Genomic DNA, 26751 nt, shown 5'->3' on the forward strand with positions numbered 1-26751 from the left:
CAAACATCCATAATCCATTTTTCTGGGAAATGTGGGTATAGTTTTCCAGGCTAATTCCTGCTGATTGGGGTACTGATAATCTTACAGGGACCTAAAGAAAATTTAGAATTATGGTCAAGTCCTGACTGAAATATTCTGTGAGGCTTGATCATCTCAGCCAGCAGTCTTGTGGCTGTTCTGGATGTAGAACTCAAATATCTGGGCCATCTGCTCCTGCTGGAGATTTCTCAGGGGGTCTCCTTGATCAAACATGATTTTTCTTAGCCCAGAATGAATCCACAGCCTCTCATTTCCTGTGGAAACAAAAGCAAAATCTCTTCTCCAAAGTAACATAACTTTTGACTTAAATTTTGAAGTCAAGGCATTTTCAAAATATATATGTTAGATTAATCCAGAAATTTATAATCAAATTTTTTTAGCAGCTTTTGCTTTTTCCTCAGCCATCAAACAATTCAAAGACAACACAATAGTGTACAGTATCCAGACTCTCTGTTTATTTTCCATTTTTACATGGCTTTATTTTAAACTCATTTTTAATTTTTGGTTTTTTGAGATTAGGTTTCTCTATGTATCTTTGGCTGTCCTGACGCTCACTCTGTAAATCAGGTTGTTCTTGAACTCACAGAGATCTACCTGCCTCTGCCTCCCCCAAGTGTTGGGATCAAAGGTGTGTGCCACCACACCCAACTACTCTCTTTCTTTTTTATTTTAAGGACTTTATCCTTTTTTCTTTTCTCTTACAAGCCTACATATATTTTTAAACACACTCTAAACTGTTTATAGGTTTTTTTCATCTAAATCTATCTTTACTGTATATCTCTCTTTTTCTGACCACATGAGTCTTTAATTTGCTAAGCAATATGGCTAGAATTAAAGCTGTGGCTTTGCTGGCTGGATCCAGCCCATTCCTTAGCTTTCTGAGAGTCTAGCTTCATGGCAGAGGTACTGGCAGGAGCCATGTTTATTGCCACAACTCTATAGCTTCATAAATACCACTTAAGTATTTTGTGGCAGGACCTCTTGAAAGGGCTGCAAGGTTTTTGCAGCTAAAGCTGAGTCAGGAAGTCTCTCTTAAATGAGAAACACTTGCCTCTAGCAAACAGAGCCCATCTGAGAAAATGCTGCTACCAAGAAGCCACACTTAACTCTGTTGAGAAAGTAAACTTAAGCTGAAACCAAAAAGGGGAAAAAAGAGGTGAAATACTAGAGAAAGGCCTCATATAGTGTGTGCCAACTGTCATCCTGAAAATATTAGGATTCATGGCAGCTTAGGTTGCTTGCACAAGATCAAGCCAGTCAGCATTCTAGCATGGAGTGGGGAGGGGTTCATGGGCCCTAATTGAGGAGTTATGGACAGTTGATGGCTTCTGAAAGAGGGGGTGTCAGTTTTCTTTAAGAGTTGTCCCATGTAGGTTGATTGTGCTCCATTGGATAGTCCCACAGGCCCAGGAGTATATGAGTAGCACAAACTGAACTTGATAGATTATCGGGAGAAGGGAAAAAGGACACCATGTTTAGGGGTATGGAAATGGGGTGGACTTTGGAGGAGTCTTATCAGAGTACATTGTATGAAATTCCCAAAGAATAAAAGCATTAAAACTTTGTGGAAATGAAAACAAACTTGTGGGATGATTTAGTATAAGGTAGGTAGAGAATTAAGATAGGGCCCTAATCTTCAGGAGATGATATGCAAATCATGGTGATGATACTACACCTCAGGTCAGTTGTCAAAAACCTTAGACCTTTAAGGAGGGAGTTATAGGATCAGATTTGGGTTTTTAGAGTATAATTTTAGTTGTTCTCTGGAGGCTACGACGATATATTTCTAACAACTTGCTGAGCACCTGGTCATATGCACACTTCTAGCGGTTTGTTTGCATTATTAAGTGGCGGTGTAGGTTGTGTCTTCAGTATCTCTCAATGGTTTACCTGATCACATATCCCCCAACATGCCCCATCTTGATGTCCCAATGCAAAGTAACGGAACCAATTAGTCGTGAAAAGAAACTTCTAATAATGAGCCCAAACTAAGTTGACTATTAGACTGATAATAAGCTTAACACAGATGGATTCTGATTTGGTCTCATTGACGAGAAGTAAGGGCTTCAATCAGGAACTGAAAAATGTACATGTGAGTCATTGTTAAACAGAATGCAAGCAAAGAGGTCAACAAATACAACTGTTGGTTTACAGAGTCGGACTTCCAAGACAAGTAGAAGGAGAAACAGGCTCCTTGGTGTTTTGAGAGCTTCTGGGTTGGAGCACGGTGATACAGGAAGGACATTTTTCAGCTTTCAGTAAGCAAGAGCAGATGAAGACAGATCACAGTTGAAAAGGGTAGGTTCCGAACGGATTCACTATGGAAGGCGTAAAACTGCAAGATAATAACACAGGTGCCATCACTTGAAGAGTTAGGAGACCGGTGAGAACGGGACCTGAATCATGTTATGCAAGAAAGAAATTAGCCAGCCCATTAGAGCAGGCACCCAGGAGACAAAGGCAGGTAGATTTCTGTGAGGCTGAGGCCAGCTTGGTCCACATAGCAAATGCTAAGCCAGTCAGATATACAGTGAGACCCTATCTCAAAATAATAATTTTTAATTGAAGTATTTTAATAGTGAAAAGGCAAAGACTTTTAAGAATGTCCCTTTCAATTTCTCATGTCACTTGAAACAATCTGAACTGACTAGGCGGAGGTCATTTGTTGAGCTCAGTAGTTAACAGTGCCATTCTCCCAGACAATTGTAGTTAATACAGCATTTCCTCTATGTCTTTGAGTGTTTGCGCTCCTACTTTTAGGGTTCGGAAATGAAGATTAGGCATTTATTCCCATACATCTGCCTTTTTTTTTTCAAGGTACACTACTGTTAAGAATACATGAGGTAAGAGAAAATTTGTAGCAAAAGCCACCAATTTCATTTTTCCTGAGACCCCAGACAGTCACTGGGCTGTGACTTTGATCTGAGGTGATTTCTGTTTGTCTCTGGGATTCTACAGAAGTCCACTAAGCTGACCTCATTGCAGACATTTACCACGAAGAATTACCAAAGCGTCAATAATGAGAAGCATTGGGCCAAAGCAATTGGACTGTTCTTTTTTGTTAGCATTCTAGATTTCCCCGTACGGTAGGCTTTCTTAAATGTACAAAACACCAAACAAAAGATAGACAGTTTTTAGAAGGCACAACTAATGCAGACTCAGAACCTAAGAGGCAACCCAGTACTTGCATGTTTAAAACAGACGTGACAAACGAGCCTACCGCTCATGGCTCCTGAACTGACTTTAAGTGAAAATTCAAGAGTACGAAAATGGGGTCATCTAGGGACCTGGGACTTCTATCAAATAGGCTGTTCAGACCGTGCTCCTCAAATGTCTTCATTCATAAAATTGTGTGTGTGTGTGTGTGTGTGTGTGTGGTATTTAAGGAAAATGATTTATGGAAAAGGGTGTGCATACTCGCACAGGAACGTCTTCCGCTGTAGGTGTGATGGGTGAAAAAAAAGGTGCTGGGACCTCAGGAGCTAGCCGGGCGGCTATTGGCGCAGCGCGCAGGCGCGGTTTCCGCCAAGTCTCCCCGGAACTTCAGAATCGCCGGGAGCGAGGGTATAGGAAGTTCTTCCTGGAGCGCCGCTGAGGTCACGAGTCATGTGACTGGGGCTTGACAGGCGGCTTCCGAGAGGCGACTGAACTGTGGGGACACCCGGGCAGGTCGCCCCAGGCTGGAGAGCGCGAGGGTCTGCAGAGGTCGCCCCTTCTCCCGCGCGGGGACCCCTTCTGTCCGGGCGGGTGGGCCGTCGTGGCTGGCCACACGGACGGGTTTCCTGACCCAGACCCAGAACTACGGCTCTCGCCGGGCTTGGCGAGGGTGGATCCCGGGATGCTGGGTCTGGGAAGGGAAAAAAGCCCGGGATGCTGGGAGAGTCACAGAAGTTTCTCTTCCAGGCGTATAGGTTGATCCTGCGGGAGAAAGGGGTTCATCATGGCGGATGTGAGTGACACCCGTTCCCGATAAAAAAAGAGGATGTGGGAGGGTTGCATGAGGCCACTGAGTGGGGAGAGGTAGAAATTGGTTTTGTGCTGAGCCCTGCCCATCTTCCTGGGTCCGTTGTAGGGGATTGATATGAGAGTGGACTCTCAGGGTCCTGAGTTTCTATCAGGAATGGTTGTGGTGAATCACTAATGTACCTTAGCCTGAGAGAACTGTATTCTTCCCACCTCCCAATCCTATTGGGGCACACAGGAGCTCCGGGCAGTTAACACTTGCTTCTAAAGGAGGAATGGCCGCCCTCCCATCAATACCTGTTCCGTTGGTATTGTTCCTGATTCCCACTAAGTCCTCGTGATGTCTCATTGTTGTGATCTAAAAGGATTTCTAACGGGTGCCCCTTCTGCAACCTTTGTTCCTTTTTTTGTGTGTCTGTTTAAGACGGGAGCAAAAGTAAGTTCGTGGCGGTGACATGGAATAAGATACTCATTCAGGTTGGAGGTAAAGGTTCAAATCAGCCCACGTTTAGGGTAGAGCGCATACCTCAGTTGTCAGTGATTGTTTCCAAATGAGTTCGTCATGAGACGAGATCGCCTTCTGTTCTCTTAGTCTGAACCATGTTCTATGTTAAATGTATCACATTGTCGTTAGCTTTGGTCAAGAGACTGAATGAATATAAGAGTAGTTTATCTAATTGACTTAGGATCATTAAAAATGGTTGTGGAAAATTTCTATGGACATGGGAGGAGGTTCATAGACTGTTGCCAAGTGAATACGGTATTATCAGGACGTAATTATTGTGAAACACATCTCGCTTTAGGGCAAGTGTGTATTCGTGTTTCCCTATGCCAGGTACACTGACATACATACATTACTAAATTTTTCAGCATTCTTATCATGTAGAGTGTGTGATTATCCCTATATATACATATAATATAATGTATATCCCATATATACATATAATGAAACCCAATGAAACTGAGGCCTAGAAAAAAAGATTAGTTAACTTCTTCCAAGTTATACAAATAAAAGCTGAAACCCCAGTTAAAAATGGTGACTTATGTCCTTTAAGGGGGATGTGGCAGGGCTATGAGGGCAGACTGTAATATGATCTTTAAAACATTATTCTCTTTCAGGATCTAAAGCGATTTCTGTACAAAAAGTTGCCAAGGTAAGAAAATGCTCATTTATTGCCAAATAAATTCAGTGTAACATTAATCTTACAAAGTATTTTGTTTCACCCTTTTAGGTTTGTATTTTATATGTGTCATGGTGATTATTTCCCATATTTAAATTCATAACTAACCCCAAGTATCATAAGTGATGGCTTGAGTTTACAGATAGATAACATAAAACTAGAGCTGTCACATGACTTGTTTATGCTCAATAGGAAATAGGCGCTGGAGCCCAGAACTTAGATTTCTTGCCAGTCTAAAGTTTTTAAAAACAACTTATCATAGTTGTTTATTGGGTCGTAGGTTGGATCTTTAGGTTGGAAAAATGAATGTTAGCTTGGACTCTTGCTTTCATTGTTGAAAGTGTTCACATATTAGCTTATGCTTTTACTCTGATTATAGATTAGTAGAAATTAAAGACAGCGTGTTCTGGTTTTAATTTATATGTTCTATTTTTTTTTCTTTTTTTCTTTCTTTCTTTTTTTTTTTTTTTTTTGGTTTTTCAAGACAAGGTTTCTGTGTAGCTTTTGAGCCTCTCCTGGAACTAACTCTTGTAAACCAGGCTGGTCTCGAACTCACAGAGATCTGCCTGCCTCTGCCTCCTGAGTGCTGGCATTAAAGGCGTGCACCACCGCCAAGCTCATTTGTTGTATTTTTCTTATGTCGTCATGAAGAAAACACTATTGGTGTGTTAAATGAAATAATGGGAAATCTTTAATTTTAATTATCTTCCTCTGACTAAATGGTCAACTATGGAGACTAGCTGCTGGTTCTTTTTCACACAGATGGCCAGAATGATGGCAGTTATAGCTTTACATGCTAGCACATGACCACAGAAACATGGTACAGGCTAAAGCCATGCAGGGAAATGTTAGTGACTAGTGGGAGAACTAACAGTTGCTTTCTGACCTTATAACTCTTCCAACATTAAAGCTTTTCTCGTTACTGCTTACAAACAGTTTTGGAATGCAGACTGTCCTCGTTTGCGATAAAACACTGGCTGAGAGGAACACAGGGAGAAAGGATTTATTTCGTCTTGCAGACTACAGTTCATCATGAAAGGGCAGGGCTGGGGCTGAAGCAGAAGCAGAAGCTGTGGAGGAGTGCTGCTTATTCACTCGCCTCCCCGCGTCTTGTGTGCAGGTTCCCTCTTCCCACATGACCCTACCTTGGATCTACTTGCCAAAAAACGCACCAGTACACAGACCGATCCACTGACTGGTTTTTGCTTAGTATACTAAAACATTAGAAACACCGTGAAAGTGAGCTGGGCGTGTGGATGGGCCTGGAATCCCAGCGTTGGGAAGGTGACGGAAGTGGAGATCCTGTCTCAAAGGAACAAGGATGGTTAGATGTCTCAGCGGGTAAAGACAGTGGCTGTGAAACTGATGCGGGTGCAGTGACACGCACAGTGGAGGTATAGAACTGACCACACGTGTTGTCTGCTGACCACATGCTTGCACACATAGATAAAAACATTTGAAACAGCAGCTGAAAAGCAAAAGAAACTGAGGTGGTTTTTGTTTGTTTGGTTGGTTTTTATCGAGTCATTTCAGGGTGACTGCTTCTTTTGTTTGCCTTCCAATAAGGAATAGGCATCTTTTCTACTCTGCCACCTCTGATTGGCTTCCATGTTTCATCCTTTGTGTTTTCCATACTGTGAAGTCCCTGAGATTTCCTTTGATGTTCATGTGTGTGTTTTTATCCAACTGCTTTCCTTATGGTAAGGCTCATACATGAGATATGTGCAATTTAAGCATGCTGTAAAGGGCTGGGAATGTATGTCAGTGATAGAGAATTTGCCACGCGCTTGGAAGGTTCAGTCTGCAGTACTTCCAAGGGGGCAGAAGAATATTTGTCATAGCATAATGGTAGGGAAGGGACTAGTGTCACCCTTTTCATAAGGACTGAGTGCACTCTGATTCATATTTGCAGACTATTTCTTGAAGACAGATGTATTACACCTTAAGAACAGAAAGAGAAAGAAGGAGGAACAATAGCATTGCAAACACTCAGATTTGTTGCTACAAGTGTGGGTTTAGTGGGGTTCATGCATTTTTGTTGTTTTTGTTTATTTTTAAATTGTTATATATGAGTGTGGGTGTTTTATGTGCATGTTTGCTTGTGCACTGTGTGTATGACTGGTGTCAAGTTGCCAGGACTGGAGTTACAGATGGTTGTGAGCTGCTATGTAGGTGCTGGGAATTGAACCTGGGTTCTTTGGAAGAGCATCCAGTCCTCTCTACCACTGAGCCATCTCTCCAGCTTCATAGGTCCATGGTTTTAACTGCTTTATCTCTCTACTTCTCCACAAAACCAGACTAGTTCCAGATATCAATACAATGTATTTTTAACTCCCTGTTAAATATCGTTCTTGGGTTTATATTTTAAAATCTAGTTGTGACCCCCCTTCCCAATATCTCAGGCTTTCCATGTTTTAAAATAGCCAATATTTTATAATTATATGAAGAAAAGTTTTTGGTTAGTCAGGATTGCTGAGATGATGGGGAGACGGTTAGGGGCTGAATCAGGGTCTTATGTGTGCTCTGCAAACACTCAGCCACACCGCAAACACTCAGCCACACCGCAAACACTCAGCCACACCATAGACCGCAGCTGATGTCTTCAATACTAGTGGAAGGAACACTGTTTTTAGAATGAAAATAGTTTGTTTAGTAAGCTTTAGATTTTTGCTGATTAATAAAATTTACTTCTAAAATATGTCTGTTGGTGGCCCAACAATTATTAGTAAAACGTATGCAGATCGCTCTTGGTCTGTTGTGTAGAATTGAAAACAGCTTCTCTGTGCCTTGATTTCTAGAAAGGAGTGCTTTAGGAATGGGGCTGTCCTGCGTTCTTAGGCTGTGTCTCCGAGGATTTGTAATCCAGTAAAAAGAATGAACACCCTACTTTTTCACCTCCTCTTTTGGTGCGTTGGTTACTATGTAAATTGATGACTATGGCAATTACAAAATTTTACTTGTGCACAGATTTTTCTAAGCATTTTGAATAACAGGTATAACATATTGAGCATTTGCCTTTTTATTTGATTTTTTTTGAGTAGACAGTATATTTATAAAATTCAAGATTTAGAATCTTCCTCATGCCTGTCGTCCAGTCATGTAGTTCTGCTGCTAGAAGCATTTGGTGACAGAGGCATTTATTCCTTACAAACAGACACGGATGAGTGTACACTTGTATACACATGTGTGTATGTGTGTGTGTGTGCAATACACAATACATACAAGGTCTACTTACACATTTTGTTATATAATTTGTTGCTTAAGTTGCATTTTCCAAACCTGAAGTTTCTTTTTCTCTTAAGAATATAACTTTGAAGCCGGGCGATGGTGGCGCACGCCTTTAATCCCAGCACTCGGGAGGCAGAGGCAGGAGGATCTCTGTGAGTTCGAGACCAGCCTGGTCTACAGAGCTAGTTCCAGGACAGGCTTCAAAGCCACAGAGAAACCCTGTCTCGAAAAACAAAACAAAAAAAAAAAAAAAAAAAAAAAAAAAAAAAAAAAAAAAGAATATAACTTTGAGGGGCTGGAGAGATGGTTCAATAATTAGGAGCACTTGTTGGTCAGGCAAACGACAGGGAAAGGTTAGGTTCCCAGCACCCTCACTGGGTGGTTCAGCTGCTTTTCAGTCCAGCTCTACGGAATTTAATGCTCTCTTCTGACCTAGGGAGGCACCTTCCTGCATGTGGTACATATACAAGTATGTACACAGAATAAAGAAATAATAATGAGAATATATGGCTCAGTGGGTGAAGACGCAAGCTTGGGTTCTCGGAACTCGCCTGGACTCGGGGCTCCTGTAGTGAAGTGGGAGAATCCCTAGAGCTCATGGCTGCTAGTCTGGCATATGCAGTGGCAGACAAGAGGCCTGAGGTTGTCGCCTGCCTTCCATATGCACCCTGCGTCATCTCTGTCTCTCTCACTGTTTCTCTATCTCTCTCTCTCTCTCTCACACACACACACATACACTTGAGAATTACCATCATGAGTCTGAGGTACATGTTTGTAGAAATCAAAATGATTTTGTAATACTGACTTTTGCTTTCTTGCAGCGTTGAAGGGCTCCATGCAATTGTTGTATCAGATAGAGACGGGGTGCCTGTTATTAAAGGTAAACTGAGTGCTTCGTGCATTTTACTTTTGACAAAATATGTGTTTTAAATAATTAGAAATGTATAAAGCTTATTTCAACAAATTAGAACGACTGTTTTTTTATGTACTTTTGTCTGTTGGAGACTGGATGTGGAACCTGTAGTGGGTTCCGTGTCTGCAGGACCTGGAATCTCTGCACGTGTTTACCATTTACCATAGGTGTTTTCATTTAGAAAAACGCAGCACGAGAGAGAAAGACGCCATGTGACAGAACTCACGTGGAGAGGTTTTTTTTTTTTAAATTTATTTATTTATTATGTATACAATATTCTGTCTGTGTGTATGCCTGCAGACAAGAAGAGGGCACCAGACCCCATTATAGATGGTTGTGAGCCACCATGTGTTTGCTGGGAATTGAACTCAGGACCTTTGGAAGAGCAGACAATGCTCTTAACCTCTGAGCCATCTCTCCAGCCCCAATGGAGAGGTTTTTTATTGGGTGAAAGTGAATGGAAAAAGAGGGGAGGGAAGAAAGGAGACTGGCCCCTGGGGACAGAAGCAGCAGAAAAGAAGAGACAGACAGACAGACAGACAGACAAGGAGAAAAAAGGGAGAAACGGGAGTTGGGCAGGGCCCTTTGAAAAGGGAACGAAGGTGCACAGGAGGTGCTCTAAGCAGTGCAGCTGAGGATGTAGCTGTCAGAACCCCAAGAGCAGGCCAGTACATGCCTGAATACTAACAGCAGGCCCAGTTTTTCATTGAAGATGCTTATGATAATGCAAACTATTAAATATATCTTTAGTATTGGAATTGAGTGTGCACGGCAAGCAGGCAGTCATCCTTGAACCATGTCACTAGTTCAGATTGGTGGTTTTTAAATCTTACAAGGGTTTTTGCTTCTTTATTAGAAATATTTTTTAAAAATCTTTAATGTCATAATTACTTTAGTTGATCTGAATATAAGAAGTTTTAGAAAGTGCATCTTTATTAATTCTTGAGGCTGTCATGTGTGTACACAATGTGTTTTGATCCACCCAACATGAATTTGGCTGATTCTCAGTTCTTTTTAACATGCATTTGCTGTAACAGAGTCAGCATGAACTCAGATTGCTTACTTTTGTGTTTTGTGGCATGATCCAAGTGGATGTTTGTAGGCCATGGCTGCTCGCTTGTTTTTGGCCAAGACCTGAATAATCACACAGAAACTATATTGATTATAACATTGCTTGGCCTATTAGCTTAGGCTTTTTATTAACTAACTATTACATCTTAAATTAACCCATTTTTATTATTTTATATTTTATCACGAGGCATATGGTTTGCTGGTAAGGTTTTGGCTGGTGGCTCGCGTCTTTTTTTTTTTTTTGGTGTCTCTATGACTCCGCCTACTTTCTCTCTATACCTTTGTTTAGATTTTTTTGCCTGGCGTCACTTGTTAAGCCATTGACTGAAAGCAGCTTTTTTATTAGACAGTGGCAATAAAAAATATTTACAGCATACAGAGGGGAATTCCACATCATCTTCTCTTTTCTGTCTAAATAAAAAGGATGGTTTTAACTTTCACATAGCAAGATTACATATAGCAAAAAAGATATCAAGCAAGAATTACAGTTACAATATTTAGATCTTTTGTCATAACAATGGAAAACTATAAGTATCTATCTATTCTTCAACTCCATCAAAGACCCCAGAAGGATATAATATTATTTAAGTTAACAAGAAGTGCATTGTAAGCAACTTTTAAAACTCTAGAATTGACAGGGACATCTTGCTGCCTGGACAGTCACCCAAAGTTCTTCTGTATCACTGGGGCATCCATCTTCAGCCTACAGGCCCATAGTATCTGGCAGACTTTTCCATGAAGCAGGAAATTTGAAAAACTGTTTTGTTTCTATTGACAGTTTGTCAGTCAACTTTTTTGTTGTTGTTGTTGTTGTTGTTTTGGTCCTGTGGTTTACAGTTTCTTTTCCATGTCAGGACAGACAGACATATAATTTTAGACATTAGGGTTACAACATTCTTTAGAAGTCACCTGCGTTAGTTCTTCCATTTTACACATTAACATGATCAAGTACAGAGAGGACACAGCCTGTCTGGAGCCGTGCATTGAGTTGGTGACAAGCCGTGACAGGTTCCATTGTCTGTGGGTGGCTGTGGGCAGGTCACCTGTCTTTCCTCACCTCTCTAAAGAGGGCTCAGGTGACTCTCCAGCCCTTGTGTCATTTCACAGAATCCTGTGAAACACTGGAGCTCCCTGCTTAGCTGATGCAGCTCACCTAGTCCAGCCTTTAGTGAGCGAGGGGACCTGAAGCAGGCAGCCAGCTATGGGACTGTCAGCGTCTACGAGAGACACTGCTTCCGGGGGTTTTATGAGAGCAAACAATTTTGTAGTTTTTCCCATTTTATTCTCACATATCCTCAGATGACCAGAATATTCACTTCATCATGGAAGTCAGCATATCTTCCCTGAGTTATGAATACTGAACTTCTGATTAAGTAATTTTTCCCATCTGAGTTATGAGACCCAGGTGGTAGCCGTGGGGTTTTCAGCACTGTAAATGTACCTTTGTGCCTAGGTTTTATGTGCTTGTGCTCTTTTGAAAGTTGCTGTTAACCTCTTCCTGCCATGCTCTGCATCATTTTATTTACCGCTCATTCCACAGTGGCCAACGACAGCGCTCCAGAGCACGCCCTGAGGCCTGGCTTCTTGTCCACCTTCGCCCTTGCCACAGATCAAGGCAGCAAACTCGGGCTTTCCAAAAATAAAAGTATCATCTGTTACTATAACACCTACCAGGTTGGTATATTCAGTGTGTAGCTCAGTGTTTCACTGGCTCATCTGTCATTTTTATATCTTTTGTATAAGCTGTTTTTGGTATAATTTTAATATGAGGGGCACAGATTTTTTTTTTTAAATTAGCCTTCAGAGTACTTATATTAAAACTAGGGTTTTTTGATGTTTTTATATCAGAAAATAGTTATTGTGGAAAAATACTTAAAACTTTAAAAATTAAGAGCTTGTTAGCCTGTGAAGTGCGCATTAGGTCACTGTCAACTCCAGTAGATGGTGCCGTTAGCTTGCACAGCTGGGGATCCTCAGCATGGTTCCTGTTGTAACAGGTAAGAGCCTTGCCTGGAAAGTTCAGTGATCAGCTGTTTAAATCTGTTGTTCCAGCTGAATCATAACTGTTTTCACCATGCAGCATGCGATTTAGACCTTATTCTCCTTCCAGGTGGTTCAGTTCAATCGTTTACCTCTGGTGGTGAGCTTCATAGCCAGCAGCAATGCCAACACAGGTATGTTAGAAGAATGGCCTGCACATGCAGGCTGTGCTCTTTACAGTACTGTCCTGGAGCCGGGCCTGGTGGCCGCTGTTGTCAACCACCTGTATTTGTGCCGTGGCCACTTGATTCCTAGTTCCCACATCTGCAGAATGGGGGCCTTCTCCATCATCCAGGGTATTTCCATATGCAAATGGTATGGTCAAGAGATTGGTTTGGTGCAGTAGAAGCTAGTCACACCCACATTGCGGTTTGTGTGCTATTTATAGCTCACATTAAAACAGCTCACGGAAATGAAGGGTTACAGAACATAAGCAGGACATATTTGATGCTAAAAATGACTTCATTCTACAGACCCATCAGTTAAATCACAACTTTAAGATTTTGAACACTATAAACAGGTTGAGCATGACTGAGAGTTCAGTCTCTGGTTTCTGTTGCTGTGCTGAGACGCTCTGACAAATCCTGACGAGGGCTGAGTTTAGCTCAGCATTCATAAGAAGAATTTTCTAACATCCTAATTTCTTAAATCTCTTTTAGGACTAATTGTCAGCCTAGAAAAGGAACTGGCTCCATTATTTGAAGAGCTGATAAAAGTTGTGGAAGTGTCCTAATCTAACAATGGATTTGATGTCTTCATTGCAACAACACCCTGCCAGTCCAGCAATCTTTAGACCACAGTAATACTTTATCTATGTGTCCAGAGGGCCGCTCTTCCACCTTACACTAAAGGAGAGCTTGTAGCTGTAATTTATAGACAGATCAATTGTTATATTTATGTGTATAAAGTCTTTTCTTACTTAGTGAGATCTGGGAACGCCACAAAAATGGTTCATTCTAGTGCAGCTCCCATGGAGTTAGTGTGGATGTCTGATAGAGTGGTGTCTGTCCCGTCATTGGGATCAGAGTGGCACACGGATGCTCTGGAGCCAGCAAGCACACCTGCTGCACAGCTCTCCCACGCCACAAGCCACAGAGACGCTTATGAGAATAATGAGGGCGTATTTTTTTTTTAAGATTATATTTTATTTCTTTGCATTGAGTGTGAGGAAGATGAATGGCTTAGTAAAGTAATAAAGAAAGTACAATCACTAACCTCCTCTGTCTGTGATCTCCGGTAGATGAGTATTACTAATGGAGTTGATTCTTCTTCGAGGGTGCTGCTCTTCAGTGAGAACGCAAATCACTGCTCATGATGTCTCTTCTCCTCTTTCCGTAACAGTGCTTTAATGACTGTGTTCTTTCTACATTGGACATGCCGTGTTACTGAGTTCTGTTTCCAGTATCAGTATGTATATGAAAATGACAGTATAGCCATTTTTTCATACACAAATATAAATAAAATAGTATTTTTAAAAGTACAGAATGAACTTTGTATAGGCCTCTTCTTTCAGACTTTCAAATTTGTAATGGACATAATTAATTCTGTCCTCCAGCCACATGAATCAGCAGTGACTGCTTCTTGTGGGTGTTGTATGGAGTTGTTTTACCTAGTATATACTGTCAAAGCTTCATCCATGGGTCTGACTGAATCACCAGGACCGACATTTTATCTGCTAGATATGCCTAAGAGGTTCAGGAGTGGCTCAGCCATGACTTCCCTTGTCAGTTTGTCGCTGGGGTGCATCAGTTCACAGGCACTGACTGTGCACCAGTCTCCAGCGCTCCCACTGCACAGCCATAGAGGCAATGACCTGGAATGTCTGCTCTGGGGACAGCTTTCCATGTTGGCGTTGGTGCTAGCACTGTCCTCGGATTCCGCGGGAAGCAGTTTTCCTCCCCCTTACTTTCTAGCACAGTAGGAGATGGATTGCGAGGAAGGGAACCAGGTGTGCAGGTCCTGTGAGAGTGAGATGGGCCACTGCACAGCCACGAAGCAGGGCTGCTTAGGGCACGTGACAACAAAGTGGCTCTCTGGTGAGCAATAAACTGTCGGCTCTGAGATGCAACCAATAAAATGCAGAATTCTTGCTGTCTGGGTTACCACTTGATGTCTGGAAAGTTCTTGCCAGTAATGTGGTGCATGAAACAAAGAAGAATAAAGTAGCAAACTTGTTATTGAGGTGATAATTGTATAGGTGGCCAGCTGTGGGGAAGGCTGAAGCAGAAGGGTGGAGTTTAAGGTCAGCCTGGGCAACTCTGGCATTCTCAAATTGGCTTGAAAGGGTAGAGTTGCAGCTCAGCGCAGAGCACTCACCTGGCGGACGTAAGGCCCAGGACTCGATCCTCAGCACTGCAGGAAAGAGTGGTTGCTTCATCTGAACACCCAAAGAAAGACGTGTGAGTAGGTGTGTGCACCCTGAAGATTATTAACTGTTCATGCTGCTGTAGAGTTTCTATCCCAGGGAAAGTCTGGATACGTTATTAAATCATCATTTGTAAAGTTCTGCAGATGGGAATTGCTAAGTATTCTTTTGCACAGGTAACATAAAACTAGAATAACTTTTAAAATTCCACCTATTTAGTGCTGTGTGTGCATATACTACACGTGTACATCTGTGGCAGTCAAAGGACAACCTGGGAGTCAGTTCTCTCCTTAAGTCTGGGGAGCGAGCTCAGATTGGCTACACTCACAATAACAATAAGTAAAAATATTTTAAAGCTCTTCAGGCAACAAACAAAATGAGATACTTGCAGAGAAAGTTGTATTGGTTCTCGAGCAGATCAATGGGGCTTATATGTGTGTATTCGTTATAAGGGTTTGGTGCAGGACCAGGGAAGTGCAACCGTGGAGCATGCCCAGAGATGGAGACCTTCTCCACTCAGGCTTCTTCCTCTCTGGAGATCTGTCAGCTGACTGCTTGAGTCCTGCCCCACTCTGTTAACTATACATTTGCATCCCAAAGTCTGCCAACCTCACAGATTCCTTCCCAAGTGGGCTCTCCCTCTTTTGCCTGTTGGACAGCTGTACTTGTGCTACTCAGAATGTGGTCCATAGTCCAGGCTGTTCTATACTGGTAGACAATAATTGATGCTTAACTACTTGCCTCTCCCTAGCACTAATAATAATAATATAATAATAATCATCTATACTAAGTTGATGTCTGCTGAATCTGGTATTTAAAATGGGATATATAATTTCACTTCATTTTAATTTATTATGTGTATGTGGGGGGGGGGGAAGGCATGTGTATGGGTGCCTGTAGAGGCCAGAAGAGGCATTGGAGTTACAGATGGTTGTGACCTCTCTGATGTGGGTGCGAGGAACCTCTCTCTGGTCCACTCTCCAGTCCCCTTAAATCATTTTTAATGACTTATAGAAGCCCTGCTTATGATAGGGTAGAAACGTTTTAAAAAGTATAACTGGTCCTCCAGCACAGGCGGCTAAACAACTCTACTTGACGCCATGGCTCAAACCACTGTGTGGTTTCCTTGGTGAGGAAGAGCTTAGTGGGGATCTGAAGTGTGGAAGGAGAGGGAAGTACGATCTTATGTCCTCTGTCACAGTCTTCCTATTATCTGCCCCAGTGGGTTCATGTCATCAGGATGGGGGAGTGGGAGCTAAGGCACTGCCGCATACCACCTGAGTAGGATTGAGGGGATAGAGAGGGACCCTTCAGTGCTCCAGTGCCCAGGGTCTCCGAAGCAGGGGCTGGCTTCTGCAGCTGCCCTAGCCTTCCCTCGCCCACGGGGAGATTTTACTCTCCTAGTAGGAATATGTGGGGCAAGATTTTCCCAGAAGGAATTTTGACAGTAATGGCTAATGTTTGGTTGTCTTAGGGGAACTTGGACAGACATACCTCACTCACTTTTCTCCCACATCCCCCTGCTCTGATCTACCCTCTGACATAACACCTTCCCTTCTGCTATTTTGGATTTGGGAAACTAGCCAAGAGCCCCCACCAGGCTCTTCTCTGGAGGTAAAAGTGTGATGCTTTCATTGGACAGCCAAGAACAGACAAAGCGTGTGACTAGGTCCTAGGCAAATAGGTGTGTGTGTGTGTGTGTGTGTAAGGTCCCCCATTTCCTGTCAGTCCCTCTAACAGATGGTCTGGGGCCCTGCCTACTCTCCTCCACTGCTTTCCAGACCCCTCACAGCATCGACTGCTGTGTGTGTACACGCACATGTGTCTCAGTGTGTGTTTACTGCTCTTTTCATACTCCACTAAATCCCGGGAGGAATGTCATATTTCCTAAGCTTCCAGTCTTCTGTGAAGTGCCATTGCTATTTAGGATATTAATCAGTTGTGTTTAAATTTTAAAAGTCTATGGGAATCTTTCTGGAGAAACCATTCCCACGCTGATGAGAGTGGGAGAGAGGCAACATCACGGCTGGACCAAGGCCAGGACAGCTCCTGAAAGGCCTCCATCCTGGGTCCAGTTCACAGTCTCATTTTATACTCTAAAACCACAACATGGGTGGTCAAGCAAGCAAGATTTTACAGAAGCTTCCGGTGGCAGTCAGCAGGTTGTTAAGGGCAACCACCCATTGAGGCAGCTATTTTGCCAGGTCATTCTATTCCAGGTGGCAAGTCATGCTTGTCAAAAAGGCAGTCCAAGCAGCGCCTTAAATAAACCACAATGTACCAGTGTCTAACTGGCCTTTTCCATTTCATTCCTCTTTGAAAGCAATAAATGTTATAATAATAAAACTGGACATGTACAACAAAATCATGCACTTTTTACTTAGTAAACAGAACCAAAGAATATAAATAAACAAATTTTACAGAAAGTAAAAAGAATATTTAACAGACGAAGAAAAACACTTTTTTGTAAGGAAACAAAATGGTACATCTCAAGGAGAGGCCATTGTTAACTCCTTATTTTGCAAACTTGACAATACATTTTATCTTGACATTGCTTTAGTCCATATAACACAAACATAACAAATTAAATGTCCCTCCTTGCAGTAAGCATTCTACCACTGATCCACAACCCAACTCCAAAAAACCTGTTGGAAAAAATAATTTCTGAGTCTTAGCTATATAAACAACAGAAAAAAAAATTTAACAAAGTACTGTGATGAGAAATACCAAAAATATTGTGGGTATGTCCTTGAAGGCATTCCAGAGGTGAGAGAGCTGACCTAATGACAGGTTTACTTCATTTATTTCATCCAAATGGATCAGAATTTGAACAGATTCTAGGACGTGGCAGAATGTGGATGATGGGACCTGGTTGGAAGTACCTGTTCCTGGGGTCTCTTGTCTTGGCTCCTCCCTTTCCTGTTCCAGCCTTGCTCAGATTCCTGCCTGCCCTGACGTGAGCAGCTGCACCACACCCTAAACATGGTGAGCTGAGACATCAAGAACCACAAAGCGATCATTCTGATCAGCTGTTAACTCAAGTGTCTTGGTCACACTGGCGAAAGTGCTGCCCACTGCCTCTGTGCTGCAAGAACAGAGTTCCCCCAGTTCTCCACCTGCTGGCTCATCACTCTTCTAACTTCTGTCCTTTAAAGCCACATCAACAGTGATAATAGAAGTCAAGACCTATTCATGGCCTCTGAACACCAGTCTGTCATTGGGGATCCTAGTTTGCAACAGCTATGTAACAGAAGTTGTCTTTTAATAATCTTGGGGTGCTTTACATAGGGCTATTCTCATACAGCCTACCCCAGAAAGAGACAGGGGCACCCTTTATGGGAAGTCTCTAACTTAGTGCTTATAAGTGTGTTATTACATTTGTAATGATAACCATAAACTAAAAGTCACCCACTGCTCATCACCTTTCAATGTGCAGTTTCTTGCTGTTTAAAACATCCTCACTCCTTACTATATGTTAATTTACAGTTATCTATCTAGTTACCCACAAGACATGTAGTTCTCACAGTTTATCATTAGAAGTAAAGGATCCGCTGGATTTTTATTTAAAAAAAGCAATTATTGTGTGCGTTATGTGTGATGTGGGGATCACACATGCTGACATACATATAGAGGTCGAAGAACATCTTTGTGGAGTTGGTTCTCTCCTTCCACCTCGATGTGAGTTTTAGGGATCCCTCTCAGGTTGTCAAACATGGCCTGGCACCAGTCTGATTTCTAAGCCTCTTAAAAGCAAAAAAAAAAAAACAAAAAACAAAAAACAAACAAACAACAACAACAACAAAAAAAACCCATGATGAACATTTTCTCATTTTTTGGAAACTTTTTTTTTTTTTTTTGCATTATGTGCATGTGTGTGAGTATGTGTGCCTGAGCTCAGGTGCCCAAGGAGGCCAGGGGTATCCGATCCCTCTGAAGATGGAGAGATGGGTGTTTGCAAGCCATCTGATGTGGATCCTGGAAACTGAACTCAGGTTCTCTGCAAGAGCAGATGCACATTTAATGGCTGAGCCACCTCTCCAGCCCTTCTTGAGGTTTTTGTATATAAACAAAACAAAAGCAGCCCCTCCTTTGAAAGTCCTTGGCGTTTATTATCTTGCTTTTGCTTTCTTAAAGAGCCTGCGCTCCCAATGTATTGCCACTTCCTTGCTGTTTAGAACACATCTGAAGCTTAGTTGTGCTGACCGGGACTTGGGGCAGGAAGCCAGGCAACTAAAGTCAACAAGCCTAAGCCACTAAGAAAGCAAACCAGCTCTTCGTCTTGCGCTGTGTTCTGAGTGGCTCCACCTGGCAGTGGAGGTTAGGCAGTTTGCATCAGCGGGGTGCTGCTTCTGTGTTCTTAAGCAGATGGCCGGGTCCTGCCAGCTGTTTTCCGTGAATCAGCAAACAGCATTCAGCTCCCGACCGTGGTCTGCTTTGTGTTTGTTTTTGTTTGAAGAACTCCCTTAATGACCTTTCCTCTGAAGCCTGCCACAGATCAGAGCACCTGGAACATTCCACCTTGCCCTTGAGCCAAGAAAAGCCAAGAAAGTTCTATTTGAAGATGAATGACCGAGTTCGGACAGTGTCCTCTCCTTGATCCAGCTGTTTTCTTATTTTTGACTGTAATAAAACATAGGTATAGCTATCATTGAGTCACTTGAGATACAGACGGAAACAGTAAGGAAGATATGCGGCTATAGATTGCCCCTCTTAATTGTTTGTTTTTAATTCTCCCTCCAGACATCGTAGAATGGCTTTACAGTGTGTACACTCTGGGAGTCGATGTACCACTTCTAGGAAAGCGTGATACAACACTGCTCAAACAAAAGGAAGATTCAGGTCTGCGTTTGTGGCCTTAGAAAGATAGTGGCGGGATGAAAACCAGCAGAGAAGGGCTGTTTTCTTAAAGCTCCAGTTGTTCAGGGAGAAGTCGGAAAGTGTGTATTTGAACTACTTTTTAATTTAAATTTTCTATAATAACCAGGTGTCACTAGGATAATAACAAAGTACATGGAATTAGAAATGGGTCATTTCAGCCCAGACTGGCCAAAACGAAGCTTTTACCTGCTCAGAATCAGCACGGGAACAGTCTCAACATGAGCACCATATTAACTTGGATTTCAAACCAGAGACAAAACAAACCAAAAGACAAAGCAAAACAAGCAACCCAAAACACTTGGATGCTCAACAATGTTCACAGCATGCCCCCCTTTTGTTTTTTGTTCTTTTTTTTTTTAACCAGGGAGGACTGAGGACTGTTCTTATCATTGAGCCATAAGTTGGGCCTTAAGGATATTCATTTTCAGACACTGCCTATAGATACAAGTTACAATAATTACCCCCCCACACACAAACAAACACACACACTCACACACACACACACACACACTCACACACACACACACACACACACACAGGTATATAGCACCACCCCCCACAGGCAGAGAGAGTGAGAGAGAGAGAGAGAGAGAGAGAGAGAGAGAGAGAGAGAGAGAGAGAGAAAGAGATTAGGAAAATTGTGCTTTGCCTTTGAACACACCAAGGGTTTCAATTCAGTAATATGTAAAGGCTTGTTCCCAAGGGTGGTGGCATTGATCATTGATGTGATCAGGTCATTAAAAGAAGCTGGAGAGATGGCTCAGAGATTAAGAGCACTGGCTGGTCTTCCAGAGGTCCTGAGTTCAATTCCCAGCAACCACATGGTGGCTCACAACCATCTGTACTGAGATCTGGCACCCTCCTCTGGCATGCGGGCATACATGAAGGCAGAATGTTGTATACATAATAAATAAATAAATCTTTAAAAAAAAAAAAAGAAGGGACTTACTAGGAGGTCTTTATGTTACTGGTACACTGCCGTTGGAGAGAGTTCTAGAAGTCTGAGCTTGACCCACACACTCTCAACCCTACGTGATCTCTGGCTTTCTGTTTGGAAGTGTGAGGTTTCCATCCCCCACATGTCCCTGTCTTTATGTTTCACCAAGAGGTCTTCCTCAGAAGCTAAGTGTGTGTTAAACCCTTGAACCTCAAACACTGTGAACCCTGGGTACTTCATAAGTAGCTTGCCTCGAGTATCTCATGAGAGAAACAAAAACCAGACTAATATATTACTTCTGTGGAATACTCCTTTTATACACTGAGAAAACCTGCCACTCGGATTGGTTTCCTAAAGGGCTAAATGGCCAATAGGTATGCAGGTAGAGGCTAGGCAGGGAAAAAGGCGGAACCACCAGCCAGATGCAGAGGAAGCTGATGAACATGCTCTACTGTGAAAAGGTACCGTCATGTGGTAGAGCCCAGACAAGAAATAGGAATTAATTTAAGAAGAAAGAGCTAGTTAGTAAGAAGTCTAAACTATCAGCTGAGCATTTATAATCAATAATGAGTCTCTGTATGATTATTTGGAAGCCAGGTGGTGGCACAGAGATGACCAGTGGCCTCAATGAAAAATTCTGCCAACATACCACACTTACAGGAAATTTTAGAAAGCTTGTACTTGGCTATCAACTCTATAACATACATGATGAAAAGTATAAAGGCTGGTAAATTATTTTAACTGTCTTCCCCTTAGGGAAGTACACAGCAGGAAGATAAAACACCTTAGGTTCTTGATACACACAAGGTGCAGCTTATACTGGGAGCCAAATTCCTTCCCCAGCTCCCTCCTTGACAGTTTAAAGGCTTTCCAAGTCCAAGCACATGTCAAGGTTCCTCTCTGAGACCCTCCCATCCCAGTACAAAATGGGGCCGGCCAACACGCCTTCCACCTGACTGCCAGCAGCTGCAGCTAAGGCTAGCCTGAAACCCAAGCACAACGCCACCCTTTCTTCTCACAACCTCCTCTTCCATTTTCCACCCTTTTAAGCACACGCAGATTATCCTGCAAGGTCACACACAGACAGACTCCCCATTGATTCTAGGGCCTGCTCTGATGGCCGAAGTCTACCGGCAGTCACCAGCGTGTTAGTTATCAAGACTAGACGTCGGGAGACTTGTGCAACTCACCAGCTTCCATCGCAGTATTTTGATCCACTCATCAGCTTCAACTCCTGTCTTTGCACAGAGATAGAATGTCCTGAACGGAAACACCAAGCTGACGAAACAAAAGCGCGAATGTGTGGTAGTCAGCATGGCTAGTTGTACAGACCCTGGTTCGACAGTGTGAGCTCCTTCCAAGGGAAGAAGAATGGATGAGGGCTCCCACGGTTATCATGGTGATTTTGAAGAATTGGTGCATACCGAGCAATTTCTACCAGCAATGACAGAAATACCTAGGAAGCTTTAAGTTTCTATTATTACAGGTGAGGTTTATAGTCTCCCGAGAGACTTCAAAGAAGTGTATGCACACCCCCATCTTTTTGCCGTCTATATCTTCTGTGGAATACAAGTCTACTTAGCTGAGCCCCCAGGGGTCCAGAGCCTATGAATGGTTGAATGAGTTCTAGCTGTGTAGTTAGCTCACAGTCTGAACCTAGCCATCCTGCCTCTATGTTGAAGCCACTGTGTGCTCTGCAGCTGGAGGCACTGACATCAATGTCCTTGTGTTAGGTCCATGTCCCTCCCATCCAGACGTGTACACATGGGGTCGACTTCTATTCCTTGGCTTAACAGACTTTTGGAAACATTTCCTTTATGAAAGCAACTTACCAGAAACAGTTTACTCTTTCCTGTGAGTAATCAAACTGAACGGCTGAGCACTCCGTTAGGTCTAGGATCCGAATTGGTTCTGGTGACTGGGGAAAAAGGGAAACCATAATAAACACACACGTGTGTCCATCACTCACCCTTTAACGAGGTTTCTGCTGCGTGAAAATCTCAATTTCCTTTCATGAAGATAACGGATGATTATAGCACAATTAATAAAAACCCAGAAACAGAAATTGGGGTTCAACCGGAAGGTCAGAAAAGCAAAATCGGCAGCCACTAGTTCTTACCTCTATTCTACCTCAGTCCGAAATGGCGATCCTGCCTCCAGGAATCTCAGAATGAGACTGAGCCTGAGAGCTGTCTCCTCCCATCTCATATTCTTCTCTAGTGCCGGGATTAAAGGCGTGCACCACTACCTCCTGGTTTCTGTGGTTAACTAGTGTGGCTACTGGGATAAAAGGTGTGTGCCACCACTGTCTGGTCTGTAAGGGTGATCAGTGCAGCTGTTTTACTCTCTGAATTTCAGGCAAGCACTATTTATTAAAATTCAAATGAAATGTCACTACAGATGATGGGAAGGCCTGGCAAAGGGAAGCACACCCTGGGTTCTGGGAGCTAGCCTTTCACAGGCTAAGCATTGGGAAGACGTTGTTGGGCTGCACAGGGAGCTCACTGTTTAAGAGGATGACCTGCTCTTGCACCCACATCAGGCGGCTCAAAACTGCCTGTAACTCCAGCACCAAAGGGTGCTGTGCCTCCGGCCTGGTACCAATACTCACGTGCACACACCCCAAAACAGACACATACTCACGCACATAACTTAAAACAGACCTACTTTAAAAAAGATGTTGCTTTCGACAATTTACATCAGACAGAGATAGATTTTCAACACATGGAAAGGAATGGTTTTTTCGCCCATCTTTTTATAAACTTCTACTTTTACAGAAAATTTGTATACCAAAGCGAAGGGAGATCATTTTAAGGAGGCGTGACAAAATGGACCCAAGCAATGAATGTGTGTTTAATAAAAGGGGACACTGGTTCATAGAGACAGTTAATACAGTATGGCAAGCGAGGGATCCCATGGCCCCAAACAGAGGGAACCGTGCACTCCACAGTTTGCACTGACCCAAGAGGCAAACTGCTGTTCACAGACTCAGAGCAGATCAGGGATCAAGAGCCCACACCTTGGGCTGACGAGATGCTTGTGGCTAAAGATGCTTGTGATCAAATCAAACCCGACGACCAGCGTTTGATTCCCAGGAACCACATTTCTGAAGGAGAGAAACAACTCCTACAGTTTGTCCTCTGGTCTCCAAATAGACTTCCTGGCAAGTGTGCCCCACCCCCACCCCCATTACAAACAGATACACAGGGAAAAGAGCTCAGGTCTCTAGACTCTTCAGAGGATGCCGGGAACCTTACAGAACTGAAGTCTAAGGGGGAGCGGGGTGCTGTTGTCTTTCTCACCATTTGATCTTTGAAATATTTCAGCTCGTTCCTTTGCAAAGTGAACCATCTTGTTTTCCAGGTCTGAGGAGAAAAAAAAAATTAAGTTTTGGGTACAGAATATCTAAACTTGACAGTTTATTTCCATTTTAAAAGCATATGAATGATTAGATAAAATCCGCCTAAATTATTTTCATGTATAAATTTTGAGAAGAGTTTCAAAATAGCTATAAAAACAATATGTTCTAAGATCACAATAGAAATAGCGCTGGCTTATTTAAATGAATAGATGCAGCTGTTGTAGACATTCAAGGTGACTTGTAATGAGCTACTCAAGTTTCTATTTTATTAATACAATAATAAAAGTACGTGTCAGTTTTGAGAACCTCCTGTGAGCTATATCCCCACATCAAAAATTTACAGATATATTCATGTATATTCTTGAAATTTTATTTATATATAATGTATATTGAGTAAAATATAACTAACACATATAAAGCATTGCCATCTATCATTATTATCACCATCATCATTACTATTATTTCACAAATAAGCCAGTTGAGGTTGAGGAACCTCTAACCACATGACCCTCTGAATTTTACCTGAGGATTCGTGGACTGACAGCAAAAACTGCAGCTTTTTCCTTCCTATGTCCTAACAAAGCTCTGATCCGTCTCAGCTGCCAGTGCGCCCACTTAAAAGGGACAATAGAAGATTCAGGAATAAGCCACCCAGGCTAGACATGGTTGTACATGCCTGCAATCCTACCACGGAGGGCACTGAGGAGTAAGCCTGCATCGCTGAGGTCCTCCTGGGCTGTGAGTGAGACCCACAGCGAGAGCTGAACACAAAACAAACCAATCAGCAAATAGGCTAGGAACAGGACCTGCTTCCCATCCTCGGGGAGCACGCCGCCCAGGGAGGACACGCGTGACTGCGTGCCCAGGAGAGAGCCAAGCAGCTGTTCCCAGGAGAAGGAGGGGTAAGGACTCTGAGCCCCGAGATAGACAAGAGCCGACAGGGCACGAGGTGACAGTGGCCACACGCCATGGAAACGGAAGAGAACCTAAGGGACAATTGCAGATAGGGGGCAGTCAGGCGACCTGGGCGTGTAAAGACCTTCACTATGTTTACCTTGGCACGTTATAAGGTAACTTTCTTAAAGCACCAGTGAGGTATCTGGCCTACCTTTCAGTAAACATTGTATAAAAGTTTGGCTTTTTTTGTAAAACAAAAACAAAATACGAACAAACCCCCCCCAAAAAAAGAGCAGAAATGTTCAAAAGTTAATTTATCCCATTGGTTCTTCAGCCTTCCACTGAGCATGCTCCACGGGGCTTCCTTTTTAGTAAGAACTGTAGGTTACTCTTACACGGGGCTTTGCCAGAGAGCTTGAGTCAAGTCATTTTTCATTAAATGTAAGTGGCTTCTTAAAATAAGTTTATAATTTTCCTTTTTAAAAGAATTCTGTCAGTGTCAAGAATTGAGCCTCTGGTTGCTGTCTTCCCTGTGGTGGCACGAGCAAACCACGCTCCCTTACCTTGACCAGGCCGCCCTGCTTGGTGAGGTAACCTTCTTTGGTGCCAAGCTGCAAAAGAAAAAGGCCGCAATGAAGTCCAGAACCGTCCCATGTTTGGCCTTATGCTCCTGTCCTGTTTTATCTTGCAGAACTCGGGGTGAACTCATACTCGACAGAAGCAACCCCCAGTTAAAGCTGATCTTTAGCTGGTCCCCTTTCATTCTTCAAACTCTCCCAGGTGCTGCAGGAGGCTGGCTCATCTGTTGGGGATTTGAAAACAGCCACATTGGGAGTATGGGGGGGGGGGATGAAAAGGGAGGGGGAAGGGAGAAGAGGAGAGAACGTGAGGGAACTGGATGCTCAAGAAGGGAGAAGCACAGAGAGAGAGAGAGAAAGGAAAGAGATTGAGGGTGGCTTTAAAGTGCTAGTGAGAAATACAGCACTAGAGAAATGCCCAGGAATCCACAGGGATGACGCCAGCTAAGACTCCTATCAACAGTGGAGAAGGTGCCTGAACTGGCCTTCTCCTGTAATCAGATTGAGGACTACATTGATTGTCATTATAGAAGCTTCGTCCAGCAACTGATGGAAGCAGAATTAGAGATCCACAGCTAAGCACTGGGGCGAGCTATTGGAAACCAGCCCAAGAGAGGGAGGAGCGATAATATCAGCAAAGGGGTCAAGACCATGATGGTGATACCCACAGAAACAGCTGATCTGAGCTAGTGAGAGCTTACTGACACTGGACTGACAGCTGGGGACCCTGCATAGGACCAAACTAGGCCCTCTGAATGTGGGTGACAGTTGTGAGGCTTGGTTAGTCTGAGGGGCCATTGGCAGTGGGACCAGGATTTATCCCTAGTGCTTGACCTGGCATCTTGGAGTACATTCTCTTTGGAGGGATACCTTGTCAGCCTAGATATAGGGGGGAGGGCCTTGGTCTTGCCTTAAACTGAAGTGTCAGACTTTGTTGACTCCCCATGGAAGCGTTAACCCTTTCTGAGGAGTGGATTGGGGGGTGCTGGGGTGTGGGAAAGAGGGCTGGAGGAGGGGAGGGAGTGGGAATGGACATAACTCTGTAAAATGAGAAAAGATTGTATTAGAAAAATTCTTTTTTCTTTTTTCTTTTTCTGAGACAGGGCTTCTCTGTAGCTTTGGCGCCTGTCCTGGAACTAGCTCTTCTAGACCAGGCTGGCCTCGAACTCACAGAGATCCGCCTGTCTTTGCCTCCGCCTTCCGAATGCTGGTATTAAAGGTATGCATCAGCCGGGCGGTGGTGGCGCACGCCTTTAATCCCAGCACTCGGGAGGCAGAGGCAGGCGGATCTCTGTGAGTT

The 26751-nt window shown here is 43.1% G+C and overlaps 2 protein-coding genes across 3 annotated transcripts in view; one reads left to right on the forward strand and one right to left on the reverse strand.

Moving 5' to 3' along the window:
- Positions 1–3626: 3626 nt before the first annotated feature.
- Positions 3627–13915, forward strand: Lamtor3 (late endosomal/lysosomal adaptor, MAPK and MTOR activator 3). Of its 2 annotated transcripts, none has more exons than XM_005357336.1 (7): positions 3627–3744; positions 3943–3988; positions 5122–5156; positions 9233–9291; positions 11936–12069; positions 12506–12569; positions 13095–13915. In XM_005357336.1, exons 2-7 carry the CDS (start codon positions 3980–3982, stop codon positions 13166–13168), a joined length of 375 nt encoding a protein of 124 aa, XP_005357393.1. In that variant the 5' UTR covers positions 3627–3744; positions 3943–3979; the 3' UTR covers positions 13169–13915. The 2 variants fall into 2 exon arrangements, with proteins under 2 accessions (XP_005357393.1, XP_005357392.1); XM_005357335.1 differs by having other exon boundaries at positions 3633–3734.
- A 4637-nt stretch (positions 13916–18552) lies between these two features.
- Positions 18553–26751, reverse strand: part of Dapp1 (dual adaptor of phosphotyrosine and 3-phosphoinositides 1) — a 49406-nt gene continuing 41207 nt past the window's right edge. The window contains exons 5-9 of the mRNA XM_005357337.2: positions 25437–25484; positions 23918–23980; positions 22448–22533; positions 21806–21893; positions 18553–19420 (exon numbers count right to left, since the gene is read on the reverse strand). Of these exons, the coding sequence (XP_005357394.1) occupies positions 19352–19420; positions 21806–21893; positions 22448–22533; positions 23918–23980; positions 25437–25484 (354 nt within the window). The 3' untranslated portion in view covers positions 18553–19351. The remainder of the gene's footprint in view (positions 19421–21805; positions 21894–22447; positions 22534–23917; positions 23981–25436; positions 25485–26751) is intronic.

The sequence above is a fragment of the Microtus ochrogaster genome, chromosome 21 (assembly GCF_000317375.1).
Source record: "Microtus ochrogaster isolate Prairie Vole_2 chromosome 21, MicOch1.0, whole genome shotgun sequence".
Lineage (NCBI taxonomy): Eukaryota > Metazoa > Chordata > Mammalia > Rodentia > Cricetidae > Microtus > Microtus ochrogaster.

What these genes read in the sequence shown, in the direction of transcription:
- Lamtor3 (XM_005357336.1), top strand. An exon ending in CTGTACAAAAAGTTGCCAAG is followed by an intron (nt 5,157 to 9,232) that starts GTAAGAAAATGC and finishes GCTTTCTTGCAG; the next exon opens with CGTTGAAGGGCTCCATGCAA. An exon ending in GTTACTATAACACCTACCAG is followed by an intron (nt 12,070 to 12,505) that starts GTTGGTATATTC and finishes TTCTCCTTCCAG; the next exon opens with GTGGTTCAGTTCAATCGTTT.